Below are 21,893 nucleotides of genomic sequence, written 5' to 3'. Positions count from 1 at the left end.
AAAAATGATACTGAAATTAACAAAAAGGGTCAAATCTCTTAATAAAAATGAGGAGTTGCTTATTTGTGTAGGTAAAATAGAGTACAACAGGAAAGTGAGGTTGACCACACCATGCTCACCAGATGTGATGTTGTTTCCATTTGACATTGTCACCTGTTCTCTCATGCTCTCCTCATTCGGATACACTGCAGATGAAGTATTCTACACTTGGGTCTCCGAGGAGGGATCCGGTTAGTTACGCCAAATCAGGGCTATACATTTCATCGTGCGTTATGACTAGAGAACTGATTTACGGTCTGGCCTGGCCTATCATTTGTATACAGCTCGAGGACCTCAAATGTGATCAGGGGAATAAAAGCGTGAAGGGGTTATGATAAACGCACTTAGTAGACAGAGGAGAGTACCAATCCAGGCCTGCCTTTCGCCTGATCATCTGGGCAATTGTTGCCTAGATATGTCTTATCGGTGGCAATCTTTAACAAGAATCCCAGCCTGATCGCTCGGGCTGTCGGAAACGATAAAAGCAAACAGATGTAATCCGCGCAACAATTTAATGAAATATCGCAACCGACTGTTCAAACTTCAAGATATGGCTGCTTTAAAATTCAGAAAAACCAATGGAATATTTGCTCAGAAAAATTCTTTGTCATGATATTTTACTGCTCTTTATAGTTATCTAAATAAATATCATCTGAACAATTTCGATAGGGTTGACTGTTAGCTAAAAAATTCTAGCTGGTGCAAAATGTATAAACTCGAATCTTTTAAAAACAATTTTTTCCTGGTTCCAATTGCGGTTTACACTGTTGGCTGCGGTCTCTTTCTAGAAGTAAGGAAAACTTATGGTTATCAGTTGCAAAAACATATTCAAAACATTTCCTTTGACTTTAACAATGTTTAGAACATATAACAATAACTGCTCTCGAAGAGAAATGTTGGGTTATGGACTTTTGCAAGCGGAATAAAAAGCGTTTTTAACTAAGTAAAAGAATTAATTTCTCAAAAATGAGAGAATAACAAAATGATATTTTACAGTAGAATTTAGAGATTTACAGGAGAGATCTGATTATTAGATCAAGATGGTGATTTGAATTTGGGGATGAAAAAGGACTCAAAAATCAGCTGTATATATACCCATTATCAGTGTGAAAAAGTCAAGATACAAAACTAATCTTAGCACCGTGATTTATAGTGGGGGTCGCAAAGGTTACCCAATATGGTTTGCTTCTGCAAATCAGTCGCAAAGGGAACCATAAATGGAATGCATTTGCACTTTTCTGAGAATTCATTCACACTTCCGGAGATATCATCATCTTTTAATACATGCTGGGAAGATATTACATCAATTAATCTAACTCTAATAATAGTTATCTAGATTCACCAATTTGAACCGAATATTGATTCTCAGCACCATTTCTTGACGATTCATTTATATAATTTCTTTGATCAAAATCAAATTGCTTGTCTTTCTAATCTGGTAAGTCAAACTTTCTTTCTAATTCTCACTAAGTTTAAGACTATAGTTTGATCGAAATTCTAACACCCCCACTCAGACTTGAGCTGATTGCGTAGAGTCTGTTCCCATCAAAACTGCTGTGAATGTTTCCACTTTCGAAACGGGTAAGGACTTTGTGAAGATGTCCGCTGCCATTTTGTCTGTAGGAACGTAATGAATTGAAATAGTCCCATCCTCCGTTTTGTCCCGGATGAAGTGAAACTTTGTTTCGATGTGCTTGCTCCTTTTGTGCATGACTGGGTTTTGGCAGAGTCTGATACAACTTTGGTTGTCTTCTCCAATTGCTATTGGACGTTTCTGTTGGATGCCAAAATCCTCTAGAAGTTGTTTCAGGTAGAGTGCTTCCTGAACTGCTGCTGCCATGCCCTGATATTCTGCTTCTGATGAAGAAAGAGCAACTGTGGCCTGCTTCTTGACACCCCAGCTGAGTGCTGCGCCACGTTCGTTGAGCTTGAAGTAATAGCCCGTTGTTGATTTTCTGTCGTTCACGTCTCCAGACCAGTCTGCATCACTTTCCCCCACTAAATCATAACTAGCCTCTTTTGTGTAAGTAAGTTTTAAACCTTTTGAACCTTGAAGATATCGCAGAAGTCGTTTTCCGCACATCCAGTGTTGATTGGTAGGTGCATTCATGTGTCTGGACAGAATGTTGACTGTGAACATGATGTCTGGCCTCGTCTGTTTGGCCAGATACAGAAGTGATCCAACCAAGCTTCTGTAGATCCTCTGGTCCACTTCTTCGTCTCCGTTCTGTGCTGTCTGAAGTTTCAAATTCAAATCAGCTGGAGTTCTTGAGGGTTTGCATTGATCCATTTGAAACCGCTCAAGCATTGTTTCTATGTAGCGTTCTTGGTCGACTGTGACTTTGCCCTCTTCTCGTCTGATTCTTAGACCCAGAAACCAGTGTAGTCTCCCTCTGTCTTCCATGTGAAAGGTTGCTTCTAGTGCCTTCTTGACATCAGAGACCACTGTCATACTTCTTGATGCTACTATGATGTCGTCAACCCAGACCAAGATGAAGGTGTGATCCTCTGCTTCTGATCTTGCGAACAAGCAGTGATCGTTCCTGCTTCTGGTGAACCCCTGTCTCAGTAGGAGGTTTGCCAGCTCTTTGTACCAGTTGTTAGCAGCCTGTTTCAAACCATAAATTGATTTATTTAGTCGACATACTAACTTCTCCCCATCTGATCCGCGTTTTACAAACTCCTGTGGCTGTTCCAGATACACTTCTTCCTCGATTGGTGAGTGCAGGAAAGCAGTCTTGACATCAAATTGGTGCATCACATGGCCTTGCTTCGCTGATAGCTGAAGTAGAATCCTGAATGTCTCTGGCTTACAGGTAGGCGCAAAAGTCTCAAAGTAGTCCAGTCCCTCCACTTGTTTGAAGCCTTTCGCCACATAGCGCGCTTTGTATTTGTCCACTTGACCACTGGGTCCCAATTTCACTTTGTAAACCCATTTGCCCGGTATGACGTCCCTGTCTGCGGGTGGTCTCACTAGGTTCCAAGTCTCGTTTTCTTGGAGTGCCTTGACCTCGTCCTTCATTGCCCGGTGCCACTGGTCCCAATCGTCACCTTGCTTGGCTTCGTAGACTGTTTTGGGTTCCACATAGTCGCTCTCAGTCACAGCAAGATGGGTCCTGACTTCTCCAAAAAATTGCGGAACATTCCTTGCTCGTGTCCCTCGTCTGGGCTCTGCTCTGTCCGCGTGTTCCAGTGCATCTTCATTGAAGCCAACTGTCTCTAACAGTGAGAAGTCTTCTGTGTCACTGTCTTCTAGTGACTCTGAGTCTCTGTGACTCCCTCTTGTTGCAGTAGATCCTTCATCTAGTGCTGTTTCTCCAACATCCGAGGCCTCTTGTCTCAGTGTTGTTTCTTGAGTATTCACGCTCCCTGCGTCATGCCACTCCTCCTTTATTGCAGTAGATGTGTCCTGTCTGTCTCTGTTGTCATCATCTTGATGACCATCATCTGGGTGCCAGATTCCCAGTTCCGACCCATCATCTAGTAGGTCCGCCGTTTCTTTGTTGTCAGGGATTGAGCCTACTTCAGACTCCTTGATGATCACATCTCGAACTGCCATCACCTTGCGTGTGTTGGGTATGTACACCAGGTATCCGTTTTCTCCTTCAGTGTAACCCACAAACTTTCCTTCCAGTGCCTTGGGTTCAAGTTTGCTGACTTCTCTGTCCCTCTTCCTCATGAAGACTGTGCAACCAAAAATAGATAATTTACTAATTGAAAGCTTAGGTTTTATACCTCTCATCAGCTCTGCTGGGCATTTTTCTTCTCCTCGTCTCACAACCAAGTTTCTGATCCTTGCTGCGTGAAGAATTGCTGCTCCCCACATCATCTTGGGAAGTCCTGAGTCAATGAGCAAACATCTTGCCATCTCCAGCAGTGTCCTGTTGCACCTCTCAGCTAACCCATTCTGTTGTGGCGTTTCTGGTATGGTCTTTTCCTGTAGAATGCCTGCATCTAAGCAGTACGTCTCAAACTGCTCTGAGAGAAACTCCTTCGCATTGTCTTGCCTCAGCTTCTTGGGCGTCCCCACACTGAGAACAAATTTCTTCAGGCTGGCCAGTGCTTCACTCTTTGCCTTAAGCAAGTCCACAAACACAAACTTCGTGTATTGGTCTGCAAACACTATGCAGAACCGGAACCCTGACAGTGACTCTATTCTGAAAGGTCCCATCACGTCTGTGAACACCCTCTCCAGCTTCTCTTCTGCTTGGGTCTCTGCCACTCTTGGTACTGGAGTCTTTGTGATCTTGGCCAATGCACACACATTGCATACATCATCGAGTTCCCCCACTGTCTCTGGTGCATTCCTGACCACATCCGCTTGATTCAAATGACCCAATCGTCTGTGCCACTTCCTTGCACTGTCAAGTTTCACGCTGTTGGAACTCATCTTGACTTCTAGAACGCTGCAGGGTAAGTAAAACAAATTATTTTCTTGTGTTAGTTTTACCCGAGTTCCCTTCTGGAGTTTCATGCAGCTGTTTCCTCTCTCGAAAGTGAAGCTATGTCCCCACTCCGTGCATCTTGAGACTGATAGGAGGTTTGAAGAATAGTCCGGCACACACATAACATTTTTGAGTTCGCATTGGAATTCCCCTTTGTTTGAGGGTATGCTGATCCTCACACAGCCTCTGCCCACCACTCTGGAAGCCTCTCCGTTGGGATTTCTGACCACTGATTGAATGGGCACAAAGTCCAGAAACGCATCGATGTTCGTCACTATGTGATCTGTACAACCACTGTCCACTAGCATGCTGCTGTCTTCCACTGGGTAAGAGCTGCCCAGCATTCCTCGTCTGGTGTAGCCAATGTTGGACCCATTGCCACTGACTCATGTTTGCCTCCATCTCTTTGTCTCCTGCATGCCCTATATAGGTGACCCTTCTCACCACACTTGCTGCATTGTGCTGTCTCCTTCTTCCTGCAGTCCTTGGCAAAGTGTCCAGGGATCCCACACACAAAGCAGTTTCCTTTCTTGGGTCCCTTCTTGAAGTCACGCTTCACTGCCAGTGCCACTGAACCACTTTGTCCCTTGTGTCTCTGCACCGTGCTCTCATGAAAGTTCTGCAGCCTTTTTCTCAACTCTGTGAAGTTCGTTGCCGGGTTGAAGCTTTCCTGTATTACAAAACTTTCATACCTCATTGGCAGACCATTGAGGACCAAGGCGTTGAAGAGGGTCTCTGAGACTGCTTCCCCTGCTTCTTGTAGCCTTGTGAGCAACTCCTGTCCTCTGATGAAGAAGCTGTCCAAATCCTCAGAATCCTCGAGCTGCAGTCGAGCAAGCTGTGCCGCTAAAGTCACCACTGTCGGCGTCTCCACACTCTGAAATCTCTCCTGCAAAAGCTTCCAAGCCTTTGCTCCATCTCCAATGCCATCATCTCCCACACAGTCATGTCTCATCAGCATGAGGGTTGTTGCATCTAGAGTCAGTGCCAGATGGCACCACACATTGTTCCGTTTCTCCTTGATGTCTGCAACTTCCTTCTCATATGCATCCTTCAGCACCTTGTGGTTCTTCTTTTCATCATTGGTTGCCCCATTGGCCAGTGGCGCAGGCTCATTGGGTTGCTCCTCTGTCCCCAGTAGTGATTTGTAGAGTCCCTTCGTCTGCATCATCGCCACAAATCTTGTGCTCCAGATTGGAAAGTCCTGTGCCTTTCCTGTGTAGGTCAGCAGCTTCACTGTCTGTTGATCCATTGAAGTTTGAGCAGGCAAAACAGTTGTGAAAAGAAAAGGTACTAAACAGAAAAGGATTATGACTGTCAACAACAAATTAGTTTTGTTTTGGAAATTAATTTTATGACTTAGAAAATTGCTGGGCCCATAACCTGTTGGGTTATGGACTTTTGCAAGCGGAATAAAAAGCGTTTTTAACTAAGTAAAAGAATTAATTTCTCAAAAATGAGAGAATAACAAAAGGATATTTTACAGTAGAATTTAGAGATTTACAGGAGAGATCTGATTATTAGATCAAGATGGTGATTTGAATTTGGGGATGAAAAAGGACTCAAAAATCAGCTGTATATATACCCATTATCAGTGTGAAAAAGTCAAGATACAAAACTAATCTTAGCACCGTGATTTATAGTGGGGGTCGCAAAGGTTACCCAATATGGTTTGCTTCTGCAAATCAGTCGCAAAGGGAACCATAAATGGAATGCATTTGCACTTTTCTGAGAATTCATTCACACTTCCGGAGATATCATCATCATTTAATACATGCTGGGAAGATATTACATCAATTAATCTAACTCTAATAATAGTTATCTAGATTCATCAATTTGAACCGAATATTGATTCTCAGCACCATTTCTTGACGATTCATTTATATAATTTCTTTGATCAAAATCAAATTGCTTGTCTTTCTAATCTGGTAAGTCAAACTTTCTTTCTAATTCTCACTAAGTTTAAGACTATAGTTTGATCGAAATTCTAACAAGAAATTGAATCACTTTTTGTACTCATGTGTATCTTTTACATGTAAAAAAAATTGTGTCTGACCGCTTTTATAGTTGAAGCTAAGTTTTTTCCCCGCTGGAGGGATTTGAGTTCTTGTCCTGAGAAAACAAGATAAAATGGCAAGCCCCGATAGCATTAAGTCTCCGTATAGCTCTCTTTGAGCTTTTTGTATGATCTTAGTGTACGGACCACCGAAGCAACTGAGGAACATAACCTCATGGTCTGATGGTTTACAGGGCAATTTGATTTTTGAAAGGTTTACTTACTCATCGTTTATGCCTGCTCAACCAATTCCTACCTAGTACCACTAGCCTCACTCAACTTATGTTAGCTACAACAAATACCGGGTTTTGACCTGTTAATTGAGAGCGATTCGCCTAACGATTGTCGCTTTAAATTTATTTAAACAGTTAATTGTTTGAGCTGCTGGTCAATACAGCGCGAGATATGGGAGCACTGAAATTCAGTGATTGCGAGGAGGGTCAAGATATAATATTTCGTCTAATATCGGGTATAATTTTTACTTATTTGTTTAATGTTATGGATTTAATCAACTGAATACGCAGATAACAATTGCGCCTTTTTATTAAATCACTTCGCGTATTGACGGTATCATAATGACTGAGGTAAACAAATAGTACAGGCTAAGAAAGTCATATAATATTCTGCTGTTTATGGTTATCAAATTCTCCGGTAATGGTTTTTTTATACAACAATTTTATATTCAAATTTTTTTATCAGCTTATTTTTAGACATAATTTATAATTGTCAATTAAATTAGTTAACATAACTATGGTTATCAATACATCAAAACAACAGTTTAATAAACCAATTTTCATTAGTCTATTTCTTTTTTCCGCACATGAAATGTTCGTTTTTATTCTCCACACTTTGGTCCCGTAAGAATGAAATCAGCCGCCTAAGTACAGTCATTCAAGGAAAATTTTCTTCTTCTTCACAGTTTCAATCAATAGATTAAACCAAAAGCATTGACAAAAAGAACAAGGAGGCTCGGTAATGTGCTAACGCACATAATGTTCCGAGCCAGCTCATCCACATTCTTAACTTAATTGGCTACCAAATGAAGAAGAGACCAAAAACACACATATCGTTCAATAAACAACCAATGGAATATAATGATGCCACGCTAGCAGGCCGATGACAGTTTTTGATAATAGAACTACTAAAAAAGACTATTAAAAAAATCAAAAAACAAACATTATTTACGACCACAACTCGAGGTCTACAATAAAAAAAATCATAACAAAATCAAACTCGCGTCAGATGAAATCTAAACAAAACAGTTTAACCTATACTTCATTAGAAAAGATAAGGGACTGGTTCTCAGTGCGACTGGTTAACAGGTCGCCAAAAAAAGAAAAAATTAGCAAAGAGGTGCAAAGTTAAAAAATACATTTCTATTTTTGAAAACAATTAAATTTACAGTTATTAATGTCATTAGATATCACCTGATATCACAAAAAATTTTATTTATATCTCGATAGGAAGCAATTGAGACATGCCATATTGCAATCTTCAATTGCGCAAAATTTTAAGGCCAATGAGACTCACGGTTATTGTTATAAACAAAAAACAGAACAAAAATCCTCTAAAATGTTCAAAAAAAATCTCAAGCATTTTATGAATATGAAGTCTCGTAGTAAAAGAAGTAACAAAGCCGAGAAACAAAATTTTGAAACTACAACCGTTTTGAAGGTTAATTTATAGCTCAATGCAAACGGGTTATGACCTGTATTTAGAAAGACTGAGTTTCAATTTGACCGAAAAACTTTTAAAAAATGAGGAAGCTCGACCTCACACGCCACGACCTCACAAAATAACAAATAGATAACAAACACACACCAAAACTTCAAACAATTTTACAACATCACATTATTCAAGGCACTTTACTTATAAGATCTTAGCCTTAAAAGCTGTAAATCATCTTTTTTTCTTCATCTTAACATCATCGAACCTTCCTTAAAAAGACAACGTAGACACGATTACAAAAAACCCAAAAATTCAACAGTATATCCGAAGCGATCAGTCACAACGTATAACAAAGCACAATAAAATTAGTTGAATCATCAAACGCAATTGAGACTTAAAATCAGTGAGATCGAGTTACAAGTTGACCGAATTGAAAGCAAAAAGAGAGAGCTGAAAAAAAATGATTAAAAAAAATTAATTTGAAAGTTATTAAAACAAACAGCTAAAAACTGAAATCTTTAACTAGGTGGAAGTATCTGTCCTGGGGAAGCAATTGAGACCTATAGTTATCAGGTATATGGCGGACAATAACAAAAGGAAAGACAAACATAGAAAAAACCACAAAAAATCCACAAAAGTTTTGCGAGATAACTTGGTCTGAGCCCAAAAAGCGTAAAATATTAAAAAAAAAAACAAAAAATACAGATACGCATTTTTCCAACGCTGTTCAATTTTTTTTACTACGCTTTCGTTCAATTAGATTTGCCGAAAATGTGATAATTCGGGAAGGAAACGAAATGGACTAAAAAAAATGCAATTATGCTCAAAAATGAAAATGAAAAAAAAATTAAAAACCTTTAGTATCAAAACAAGGAAAACATTAGTTGAATATAAAACCGTTTCAAACAATAATTTATTACTCACACCGAATTGGTATCTGCCTGTTTTTACTGAGGCTGCGCCCCAAGTTGATAGAAATAAGATAAAATCGTGGCAAAGTTCAAAAATTCACCGATATTTTCTTAAAACAAGTATATTCAAAGACATAAGAGACGTTCGATAACAACTGACAGAATTGTCTAGTTTCACCTATACATTCCACAAAAATTTTACGAAATCAATTGGTCAAAGCCATAAAAACCATGAGTTTAACTCTGAAACCATTTCGAAATTTCGTTGGAAATCTTTTTTACAGACAGTATCTGTCCTTAATTGAGCCCTGATTTGAGATTCTTGTCAGTAAATTACATAAAAAACATTTACAAAGCGGAAATGCCTTGGAAAAAAGGTCGCGCCCCATTTAAAATTTAAAAATTTTTTATCGTAAGGATCCATGGTGAGATCAACATCAGCCCGAATGTTGCTGTGCGTTTAACAAAACATTCATTTGTTCAAATTATTGCGAAATAGATCAATTTTTAAACAAAATTTTCAGTTTATCAAAAAATAAATAACGTTTTTTTTGTAATTATAGAGTTTAAATTTGCAAAAAAACTTGCAAAATTATGTTCCTGAAGACTGTTAAAGCCAGCGAGATTACAACTAGCTCCTTTCGACCGCAGTTGAGGTGTCTACTTACAGCAAACTTAAAAAAATTGGGCTAAAAAAGCAGATAAGGTCCTATTTTTCTCGAAAAAAAGTCTGATTTTTGAAAAATTTAGCATAAATTCTAGACCAAAAACTCAGATCGAACAACTTAATAAACCTGCTTTATTTTTAGAGTTGAAATAAATAACAGTACAGTTAACAACTTTTTCAATTTTTTAGCAAAATTTACAAAACTTTGGTAAAAAATACTTAAAATGTGAATAAAAACAGCAATTATTCCCAAAAGTTTAGACATCGATAACTCCCTATAAAAAACGAAAAATGAAAAAATCTTTTTAATTTCTTATCCTACGCTGGACTGGCTTTCTAATGATACCACTCACAACTCTCTACAATGATATCGATCGGCCAAAATTGACTGAACAAAGCAAACCCATTTGAGTATATAGTTCCTCCCTCCCCACTAAAGTGGGGGTCGGAACAATAAACATGTTTCTTGTAGGCAATCCATTGTATAAATATCAATAAGAAAATATGATTAAACAGTGGTATATAGAAAAAAATGTTTCTTATTGCACTTTTTTCAATTACTTCTCATTGTATAAAAAATGAAGAACGACGGCAAAGTAACTTATTTGTCGAGTAACTTGAACGATGATATTGACGGTATTCCATTGAAAGAGCTTTTGCAAGTAATGGAATTAAGCAAACTTTTAAAAAAACAACAAACAATTTTAAGATTTTTTTAAATTTACAAAAGGGACAAATTATAGCTTCTAAATCTCACACAATACACTACTGTAAAAATCAATTAAATATGCTAATGTTCAAAGTGATGCTAGAAATATCTTTGGAAAAACGTTTTGAATATTTTTCAAGGAGAACGTCAAAAAATGCAAGCGAAGGAAAATTGGTGAAAGGTTATGCCTTTCTTCTCATTTTTTTGACATTTTAAGCAGCAAAATCAATCAGTTCTGAAAAATTTTTAGCCTTTTTCGTTATATAGCTACTCTGTGACGGGTTTTGCAAGTGAGCTTTAAAGCTTTACAAAAACAACGAAACTTAAAGTCCGAAGCCGGCTATGGTCTTTAAGAATGGTGATAAACAATCTTAACTTTTTAATTTAAGTAGGATTTTAATTTGGTAATTTTTTTCCGAATTCTTCTTTAAATATATTGCAGAATTGTTGCGTCTATTGCGCAGAACTTTAGTTGACTCTAAGTACTACTGCCCGAACTGAACGCCAAGTCCTAATCAGTACAGATTCAATGAAATTGCAAGTCTTGGACCAGTACTGTATCAGCGCTCTGATCATGTCACCTGTTAGACCTGGCAAGTCGTCTTTATTTAGGTCCTAAGATTTGGCAGGTCTTAAGTTAATTAAGTTATTTAAGTCCAAAAAATCAACAGTATATAAATCTCGAAAATTTTTTTTAAAATGGCCGAAGCCATCAGTCACAACGTATAACAAAGCGCAATAATATTAGTTGAATCATCAAACTTAATTCAGATTTAAAATCAGTGAGATCGAGTTACATGTTGAACAAATTGAAAGCAAAAAGAGACAGCTGAAAAAAATGTTTCAAAAAAATTAATTTGAAAGTCATTAAAACAAACAGCTAAAAACTGAAATATTTATCTAGGTGGAGGTATCTGTCCTGGGGAAGCAATTGAGACCTATAGTTATCAGGTATATGGCGGACAACAACAAAGGGAAACACAAGCATAGAAAAAACAACAAAAAAACCACAAAAATTTTGCAAGATAACTTGGTCTGAGCCCAAAAAGCGTAAACTATTGAACAAAAACAATAAATACAGATACGCATTTTTCCAACGCTGTTCAATTTTTTTTACTACGCTTTCGTTCAATTAGATTTGCCGAAAATGTGATAATATTCGGGAAGGAAACGAAAGGGACTAAAAAAATGCAATTATGCTCAAATATGAAAATGAAAAAAAAAATTAAAAACCTTTAGTATCAAAACAAGGAAAACATTAGTTGAATATAAAACCGTTTCAAACAATAATTTATTACTCACACCGAATTGGTATCTGCCTGTTTTTACTGAGGCTGCGCCCCAAGTTGATAGGAATAAGATAAAATCGTGGCAAAGTTCAAAAATTCACCGATATTTTCTTAAAACAAGTATATTCAAAGACATAAGAGACGTTCGATAACAACTGAAAGAATTGTCTAGTTTCATCTATACATTCCACAAAAATTTTACGAATCAATTGGTCAAAGCCATAAAAACCATGAGCTTAACTCTGAAACCATTTCGAAATTTCGTTGGAAATCTTTTTTGCAGACAGTATCTGTCCTTAATTGAGCCCTGATTTGAGATTCTTGTCAGTAAATTACATAAAAAACATTTACAACGCGGAAATGCCTTGGAAAAAAGGTCGCGCCCCATTTAAAATTAAACAATTTTTTATCGTAAGGATCCACGGTGAGATCAACATCAGCCCAAATATTGCTGTGCATTTAACAAAACATTCAATTGTTCAAATGATTGCGAAATAGATCAATTTTTAAACAAAATTTTCAGTTTATCAAAAAATAAATAATGTTTTTTTTTTTGTAATTATCGAGTTTAAATTTGCAAAAAACTTGCAAAATTATGCTCCTGAAGACTCTTAAAGCCAGCGGGATTAAAACTAGCTCCATTCTGAGCTTAAGAAGATTTCGACCGCAATTGACGTGTCTACTTACAGCAAATTTAAAAAAAGTGGGCTAAAAAAGCAGATAAGGTCCTATTTTTCTCGAAAAAAAGTCTGATTTTTGAAAAATTTAGCATAAATTCTAGACCAAAAACTCAGATCGAACAACTTAATAAACCTGCTTTATTTTTAGAGTTGAAATAAATAACAGTACAGTTAACAACTTTTTCAATTTTTTAGCAAAATTTACAAAACTTTGGTAAAAAATACTTAAAATGTGAATAAAAACAGCAATTATTCCCAAAAGTTTAGACATCGATAACTCCCTATAAAAAACGAAAAATGAAAAAATCTTTTTAATTTCTTATCCTACGCTGGACTGGCTTTCTAATGATACCACTCACAACTCTCTACAATGATATCGATCGGCCAAAATTGACTGAACAAAGCAAACCCATTTGAGTATATAGTTCCTCCCTCCCCACTAAAGTGGGGGTCGGAACAATAAACATGTTTCTTGTAGGCAATCCATTGTATAAATATCAATAAGAAAATATGATTAAACAGTGGTAAATAGAAAAAAAAATGTTTTTTATTGCATTTTTTGTTCGGACCCTCTTGAGGGGGGAGGAACTATATACTCAAATGGGTTTTTTTTTGTTCCGTGAATTTTCGCCGATCGATATATTCATCGTAGAGAGTTGAGACTGGTATCATTAGAAAGCTCGTCCAGCGTAGAATATGGAATTAAAAAGATTTTTTAAATTTTCGTTTTCTACAGGGAGTTATCGAGGTTTAAACTTATGACAAAAGTAGAGTGAATTCACGTTGTTTTTATTCACTTTTTCCGGAATTTTCGCCTAAATTTTCGTCAATTTTGCTAAAATTTAATAAAATTTTTGAGAATAGTGTCGTTGTTTGAGAATAGAACAATCAACAAGCATTGTTGATTGTTTTGATTTATTTTTTTTGGAAAAAAACTCTGGATAAATATTACAAAATTCAGCCTTTTTCATCAAAAAACGGCACGAAATAAGCTACTTTAGTCCACTTTGATTAAATTTGCCTGCAGTACCGCCCCAAACAATACTCATACAATCTTTGTAGACTACGACGGGGGCTATTCCTACTTCGGCGTCCGTTAAGGGTGCTCTGTAATTAAAAATTCGCCGTTTTTTGCTAACTTTACTCGTTGGTTTTCAGAAATGCAGAATTTCTTTTTGAGTTTTCAACGAACAAATAATCTATATCTACAACATTCGAAAAATCAATTGTTCCTAACGGACAATAAGCATTAGCAGGGCTAGTTTTGGGCCAATCTTGGACTGTTACAATCCAAAAAGAAGTCGGATTGCAATCAGTCGGTCTTTTTTTTTTTAAAAAAAAAGACGTTTTTTTAAATAAAAAGGAACAGAACATGTCAAATCAAAGCGTAGGAGTAATAGGTCTATTTGGCTTTCTAAGGAGCTCCAAGCTAATGCATTTAAATTTTTACTTGAAAGTTTATGGTCATTTCGACCTTTAAAAATAATTGATTTTCAAATAAATAATGGCTTAATTAACTTTTCCTCTATTTTTTTCTTGATTTGTTCAACTTCTAGCTTAGTGTCAGCAAAGAAAGAATACTTCTTCATTCTACTGATTTGAAGTGTATTCTCGGTTGTGGTTCTAAGCCTGAAGTTATTCTTTTCTGGATTTTATACTACTAGATTTCAGTTTTTTTGTTTTAAGATATTTGCCAGTTTTTCACGTTTTCTAGTTTTGTCACCTTATCGCATTATTGACAGTTCTCATCTCATATAATAAGCGTTCAAAATATATCATTTTTGCACTTATTAAAATCCTGAACAACATAGATTACCGTTTTGACAGCACCGACACCTCTTTCTTGAAGAAATTAATTGAAATTTTGTCTTTAACTGTCATTTTTACTTTGTCGTTTGGGTTGTATGAAATTTTCTGTAAATGGATAGGTTTCATCGGTTTTTCATGGACAAATTGATGAGCAGATCTTCTTATATTAGTACGTAGCTGATGGCTTCCATGACTTAGAAAAAAATTGTTTAACAAAAATAAAAAAAAAACTTTTTAACTTCGCAATTTTGTTCTTTCTAAATTTCTTTTTGTTACCTGATCTTGTTAGTTAAATACAGGTCAAATATGACATTATGGGTGACCAGGGAAGGTGTCAAAGGGGATTGATGTCCCAAAATCTATTTTTTTCGTATTCGTTATGACCTTACTGGCTTCGACACCGGTTTTTCACAAAAACAAAGTAAATTAATTTAGTTTTTGTCATACTTGACGTTGTTTTTGTACACGCAAGAAAAAATTTGGATATTTGCAGGTCTCATGGCTTCCTGTGGATGAATAAGTGACCCTATTTAAATAGTTTTTTTGTAATTAATGTCTTTCATGACTTTGGATGTAATTTTGCTTCGAACAAAAAATCAAAACTATTACATACTTTTAAGTTTCGCTTTTTTGTCAACTTGTTACCTAGTCTTACTAATGAATGGCCATTTACTACTTTGTCGCTCTTTGAAAAAGGCGCAATCGAAAAATATTTGAGGGCCAAAATATGGCTTGACGGTTTGGACAGCGTTTTCTGTTAAGTTTCAATTGAATTTTTGTTTGTTGTTGTTCTTTTTAGCCGCTTAAAAAAAGGAATAAGGACAGTTCCTAATGCCCTTCTATAGCAGAATTGGTAAACGTAAACCTTTGGGATATTTTTTTGGTTTCTAATGTTTTTTATTAATTTGAATTTAATTGTTTAAAAAAAGCGAATGTTTTAGCTTTTTTGTTTTTGTTCTTTTTTGTCTAATTGTTACCAAAACTTTTTTTGGACTGGTCCAATATATTTTCTGGTGGTTTATAAGTTATTTTGTTTAGTTTTTGCTTTATCTGATGGTATGTTAATTTTGTTATTAAATTTCTTTTTTTCAAAACGGATATAAAATTTTTGATGTAATTAATGTTTGTTGTTGTTGTTGTTTGATTTTGCTGCTCAACTTGACTCGCTTTCTTAATATTGGCATATCACAGCAATCAATTGCATCAATTTTTGTTCCTCTGAGTTATTTGCTTTGGAGGCTATTTTATCGTTCATACACAATTTTTTTTGAAAAATACTTGTGCTTTTTTGAGTTTTTGGGATTCCCAAAAAAATGATTTTTGTGTTTTTCTATCTGTTCCTCATTTGGTAGACAATTATGCCAAAATTGTGGATGGGCGGGGTCGGAACCTTATGTGCCATCGCACATTACCGAGCCGCCTTGTTTCAATTACTTCTCAATGTAAAAAAAAATGAAGAACGACGGCAAAGTAACTTATTTGTCGAGTAACTGGAACGTTGATATTGACGGTATACAATTGAAACAGCTTTTTCAGGTACAATTTTGAAGCAAAGTTTAGACAGATTAATTATCTTGAATTTAGTTGAGCTGGAAAACAAAATTTTACTTAAAGAGCAGTGTCATCTGGAAGAATGATTAGATGTTTGCTATAAATCAATTATATCGTAATTAAAAACACATGCTATATACAATCAACTCACTTCAGTAGATTAGAGTCAGAATTTCAAAGTTAAATTTGTTAAAAACTTTTTAAATTTTTTTAAAGAAATTACTATCTTTAAATTAATAACTCCTTTATAATTCATAAATTATTTTTAAAATGACAGATTTTGGATTGGACAATTCAATGTATCTATAGGTAAGTTTTTTATAGCGATTATCGTTAATTAATTAGTACGAGAAAAAATGTTATTCTTAGCACCATTCTAATTAAGTGCTACTAGATATAAGATATATTTTATAAGATATATCTTAGAATGAGTCACAGGTATGAGTCACCCGGTCCTGGGCTGCGGGCAAGGGGTTTCCAGTACAACCCGAGCTCATAGTCTAAACACAGTTTCGGTAGCGTTTTCCGTCCGGGCCATATCTGAGTTTGGTGTGGCCCATAACTAATTTTGTTTTCAGCCTGGTCCTTGCGCAAAATCTGTTCTTTTCCAACTGGTCTGACCCATACCTACAGTTTGGTCAGGTTGGTCTGATCCATGTTTATTTTTAGCCGGTACGGTCTGGCCCAAACCTATTCTTTGGTCTGTTCGGTCTGGCTCATACCCAAAACTTGGTCTGACCAATGCCTAAAACTCGGTCGGTTCGGATATTTGGATATTATTCTACCGAAGAGCTGGTAATAGCTTCAAAGCAACAACGCGCTAAATGTGAAAACACAAAAATGCGACGATAATTCGGTAATTTCCCTAAGGATGTCTGAGTGGAAAAGATAATCATTTATCAACAACCATTTTACTTATGCTAAAATTGGTTGTGCAGGTAGAAATTGACAGGGAGTCTCAATTACCATAGGAAGCAAATGAGATTGTTAAATTGATTTCCAAACTCATTTAGCGGAAAATAACAAACAAAAATGAGAATTATCACTATCATTTCCTCCCTTCTTTCAGCTTTTAAGTAGTTCCGAAGCATATCTTAAGATGCAAAAAGCGCTTGTTGACGCCATAATAATATGAAGAAACCGCATGTATGTAAACAACGTCACAACAAGAAACTTTTCAGACCCGGGTCGAGGTTTCACCCCCTAATCAACCCTAAAATGGCGAAAAAAGTATTAAAGATTCTGTCGAATTAAAATTTCTAATGCATTCGTCTAAAAAGCAGTTCAATCGGTTTAGACCAACCAGTTCCATATATTACTTGACGCATCAGATAGTTGTTCTTTTACATACCTATAATGTCGAGAGACAGCAGGTTAAAATAATAATTAATTTTATTGTCGAAGCTAATTTATCAGTTGGAGAAAAATGAGTAACTATTTTTTAAAAAAATCAAAACTATCAAATATAAGTGTTGCGATCACATGTTACATTTTTTACTTTTTTGAGAACAGTGCTGGGTTTTGGCGGGAATTTAATTGCAAAAACAATTGTCATGATGTTGGGAAAGGTACCCCTTGTTTTGGCTTTGCAGCCAAAATATACATGCGGTTGATATCAAGGGTCGTCAATCTGGTAAATTTTCATTAAGGGGCATTCTTTCAAGTTGCTTAATAGCCGTTATTTGATAATTAGTAGTCAATATCTAAAACTAATTTAGTTGCTGGCCTGAAAGTGGTTGTGACTTTGCTTGATCTAATTTTTCCGGTTTGACCGTGAAAAATTCACTCAATTGTTCCAACCCACAAAAAACCTCGAGGGTGTCATGTCTTCTAGTATCCAAAAAAAAAAAATTCCGACGTCGATGAGTTTTTGATCCTTTATCCATTTGGATCTTTCATCCATTGTGTGTAGTATTAACTTGCCAAGTGGTCTCCTTTATTGCTGAAGTTCAGTTGGAGCAAAATGAGCAACTATTGTGTGGTCCAATTAAATCAACGTTTGCGTTCAGAAAAAACTACTGAGGTCTGCTGAGGTCTCGAATTTATAATCAAACAATTGTTTTAGAAGATTAAACGGAAACAATTGTTAAAGATTCCAAGGAAAAATAATATAAATTCCTTGAAATTACAATTAGCCATTATCTTTAGCTAAAAACAAAAAAATTCAAAATCTCTAATCTTGTTCAAAATACAGGATGTGCAATCTAATATTTCAATTGTTCGCTCAAACAATGTTTTCATTAACTGTTAATTATACCCATTTTTTACTTTTAACTAAAAATTCGGACGTTCTACCGAGGCTATCTCATTAAACTTTGACTAACAATCTCACACCAAAATTCAAGGCCGGGAATGTTAAGAATTTACGACTTCAATGATACGCAGAGATTTAGCGTAGAAAAATTTAGGGTGAAAAGAGAAAACAGGTTTTTTATTTGCTTCAATTTTGATGACATCTATACCAGCTTTTGAAGAAAAGAACCAAGAAGATATAGCCAGCAGATTCACGTAAAACAGGCGCAATAGGCGTTATTATAAGGGTTCATAAGGGTTATATTCGGAGTGCAATTGTTATACGACATGTGAAAGAAAGAATTCTACCAATAGAACTTAAAAAATGTTGGCGACTTCTAATGTTCGATATTAACCAAAAATTCGAGATAAAAAATCTTCAGGAAATAGAGCACCATTTTCAACATCATTTAGATATACTCTGTTGATATTAATTTTGAATGTTTTAAATCAAAACTCCGTTAAGTAAGCAAAAGGAGTAGCTTTTTAGTGAGGCAGATCGATAACCTATCGAACAATTGACATAAGACTAACGCAAAAGTGATTAAACAAATGACGTCACTCGTTCAAATTAAACTGCTAAGACTGACTGAAAATCAAGAAGTGGAATGGTCACAGGAACCATTTATGGAGACGACTAATTGAAAACATAGCTGACACCAGAATCGATTTGAAACAAAGAGGGACTTGAAACAAAAATACATGCATGTAAAATAAATGGTGATAAATGAACTAAGAGGTGATAAATGTAGAAAAAATATTGAAAAAATTTGCTCAGAAGTTTTGACAATAGAAATGAAATCCATCGTACCCTGCAAGACTTTCACACAAAAACAAAATCAATGATAAACAAAGCAAGAGATGACCCTTTCACATTTTGCTACTCCAAAACCAATATTAACAATACAACGTGCAGTGAAGCTAAATTTCGTTGCCCAAACGACCGCCAACTGATAGAATGGACAACACCAACTGAGTTTTCAGTCAAAAAATTTAACGAAAAATAATTTAAAAGCATAAACTTGGCCACGCCATTCTGGTCGCCATTGACAAGTTAACAAAATTCAATGTACACCTGAATTTTTTAAATAAATTGCAGAGGACAACAACAACCAAGTGGTTTTGGAATTGTCTAAAATACACCACTGTATACTTACCTAAACTATCTTTTCCTAACTCAACCACTCTTTTCTAACCGCTTCTTATTAGGAAACAATGGTGAAAAGATATGGCGGAAAAAAACAGTCTGATGCAATTTTCTATCTCTGTTCCAGATTTGGGTATCTTTCCTCGACTTTTAACAAAATTTTTCATCGATTATTCAGAAAACTGTTATTGCAACGAGAATCAATTAAAAGTCTAGCAACAATGTTTCAAAAAAATTCCCCGAATTATGCTCCAAACCAACGCCACAACAATTATTCTCAAAAAATTCTTAAACAAGGTTTTTGAGAAATCAATGACCCACAACACTCGACACGCTAGTAAAAACAATAAAGACAAAATCCAAACTCAGTAAAAAAAACCTTTAATCAATTTAGCCAGAAACCGCTCTATCTAACCTTAGGTTCTCATTGAATTTTACATGCTGTTTCATTGACAGCTAAGAGATTAATAAAAACAGAGGCTCACCATGTTTCCTATTCAAGCAGTCAAAAAACGGAAAATCACCGAAAAAATTTGTGTTACTTAAAAGAGTGCATGATTTTTCTTTAAAAAACCATTTCAAGGTCAGGTAGCCGTTAAAATTGATTTTATGGTCATGGACGTGCATGCAAAATAAATTTTTTCTTATCAACAAATTGCATTGATACAAATATCAGAATTCCCTCCGTTCTCGCCTCTGTAAATTAAAAAAGTCCTTTATTTTATTTTAAATCAATCCTTAAGATCTGCAAAATTTAAGTTCCATTGTTCCTTCATTTGCATTTTTTTCAACAGTTCATCCATTATTTTACATTTTCCCTCTGAAAACGATTCATATCGGTCACATGTAGCTGCACAAAAAATACCTGCAAATAGTTTGTTCCACTTTCCTTTATAAAATTAGTGTATTCAACCTCAAACCATTTTTTAGGCTTTTGACCGCAACTTTGAAATCAATTGAGTGAAGTTAATTATAAACTTACGGGTTCCGGGTTGCCTCCATTTAGCCTCTGTAAAATAAAAAACTCCTTTATTTTATTTTAATTCAATCCTTAAAATGTGCAATATTTAACTTCCATTTTTTCCTTCATATACGTTTTTTTCAACATTTCATCCATCATTTTACATTTTTCGACTGAAAACGATTTATATCGGTCACATGTAGCTGAACAACAAATGCCTGCAAATAGTTTGCTCCACATGCCTTTACAAAGTTAATGTATTCGACTCAAAACAGTTTTTTAGGCGTTTGACCGCAACTTTGAAATCAATCGAGTAAAGATAAATATAAATTTACGGTTTTCGGGTTCCCTCAAATCTCGCCTCTGTAAAGTATATAACGTCTTTTATTTTATTTTAATTCAATCCATAAGATCTGCAATATTTAAGTTCCATTTTTTGTTCATATAAATGTTTTCAACAGTTCATCCATTATTTTACATTTTCCCGCCGAAAACGATTGATATCGGTCACATTTAGCTGAACCAAAAAAAGTATATAGTTTGTTCCAATTGCCTTTATAAAATTAGTGTATTCGACCCAAAACAATTTTTTAGGCTTTTGACCGCAACTTTGAAATCAATCGATTAAAGATAATTACAAACCTACGGGTTCCAGGTTCCCTCCATTCTCGCCTCTGCAAAGTAAAAAAACTCCTTTATTTTATTTTAATTCAATCCTTAAAATCCGCAATATTTAAAATCCATTTTTCTTCATATAATTTTTTTTCAACAGTTCATCCATTATTTTACATTTTTCCCCTGAAAACGATTTATATCGGTCACATTTAGCTGAACAAACAATACCTGCATATAGTTTGTTCCACTTGCCTTTATAAAATTAGTGTATTCGACTCAAAACAATTTTTTAGGCGTTTGACCGCAACTTTTATATCAATCGAGTAAAGATAATTATAAATTTACGGGTTCCGAGTTCCCTCCATTCTCGCCTCTGCAAATTAAAAAAAGTCTTTTATTTTGTTTTAATTCAATCCTTAAAATCTGCAATATTTAAAATCCATTTTTCTTCATATAAGTTTTTTTCAACAGGTCACCCATTATTTTACATTTTCCCCCTGAAAACGATTCATATTGGTCACATGTAGCTGAACAAAAAAATACCTGCAAATAGTTTGTTGCACTGGCTTTTATAAAATTAATGTATTCGACTCAAAACAGTTCTTTAGGCGTTTGACCGCAACTTTGAAATCAATCGAGTAAAGATAATTATAAACTTAGGGGTACCGGGTTCCCTTCAATCTCGCCTTTGTAAAGTAAAAAACGTCCTTCATTTTATTTTAATTCAATCCCTAAAATCTGCAATATTTAAGTTCCTCTTTTTCGTTAATATAATTTTTTTCAACAGTTCATCCATTATTTTACATTTTCCCTCCGAAAACGATTGATATCGGTCACATTTAGCTGAACAAAAAAAACATATAGTTTGTTCCACTTGCCTTTATAAAATTAGCGTATTCGAAAGAAAACAATTTTTTAGGCTTTTGACCGCAACTTTGATATCAATCGAGTAAAGATAATTATAAATTTACGGGTTCCGAGTTCCCTCCATTCTCGCCTCTGCAAAGTAAAAAAGTCCTTTATTTTCGTCTAATTCAATCCTTAAAATCTGCAA

General features: G+C 35.4%; 1 protein-coding gene across 1 annotated transcript in view; it reads left to right on the top strand.

Moving 5' to 3' along the window:
* Positions 1-21,893, top strand: part of LOC142339263 (gamma-aminobutyric acid receptor subunit rho-1-like) — an 80,172-nt gene that overhangs the window by 25,273 nt on the left and 33,006 nt on the right. The window contains exon 3 of the mRNA XM_075389148.1: positions 72-230. Coding sequence (XP_075245263.1) covers positions 72-230 — 159 coding nt within the window. The remainder of the gene's footprint in view (positions 1-71; positions 231-21,893) is intronic.

This window comes from Convolutriloba macropyga, chromosome 5, assembly GCF_964194025.1.
Source record: "Convolutriloba macropyga chromosome 5, txConMacr16.3, whole genome shotgun sequence".
Taxonomy (NCBI): Eukaryota; Metazoa; Xenacoelomorpha; order Acoela; family Convolutidae; genus Convolutriloba; species Convolutriloba macropyga.
The sequence above is the reverse complement of the archived record's forward strand: the minus strand, read 5'-3'. Positions and strand labels throughout refer to the sequence as shown.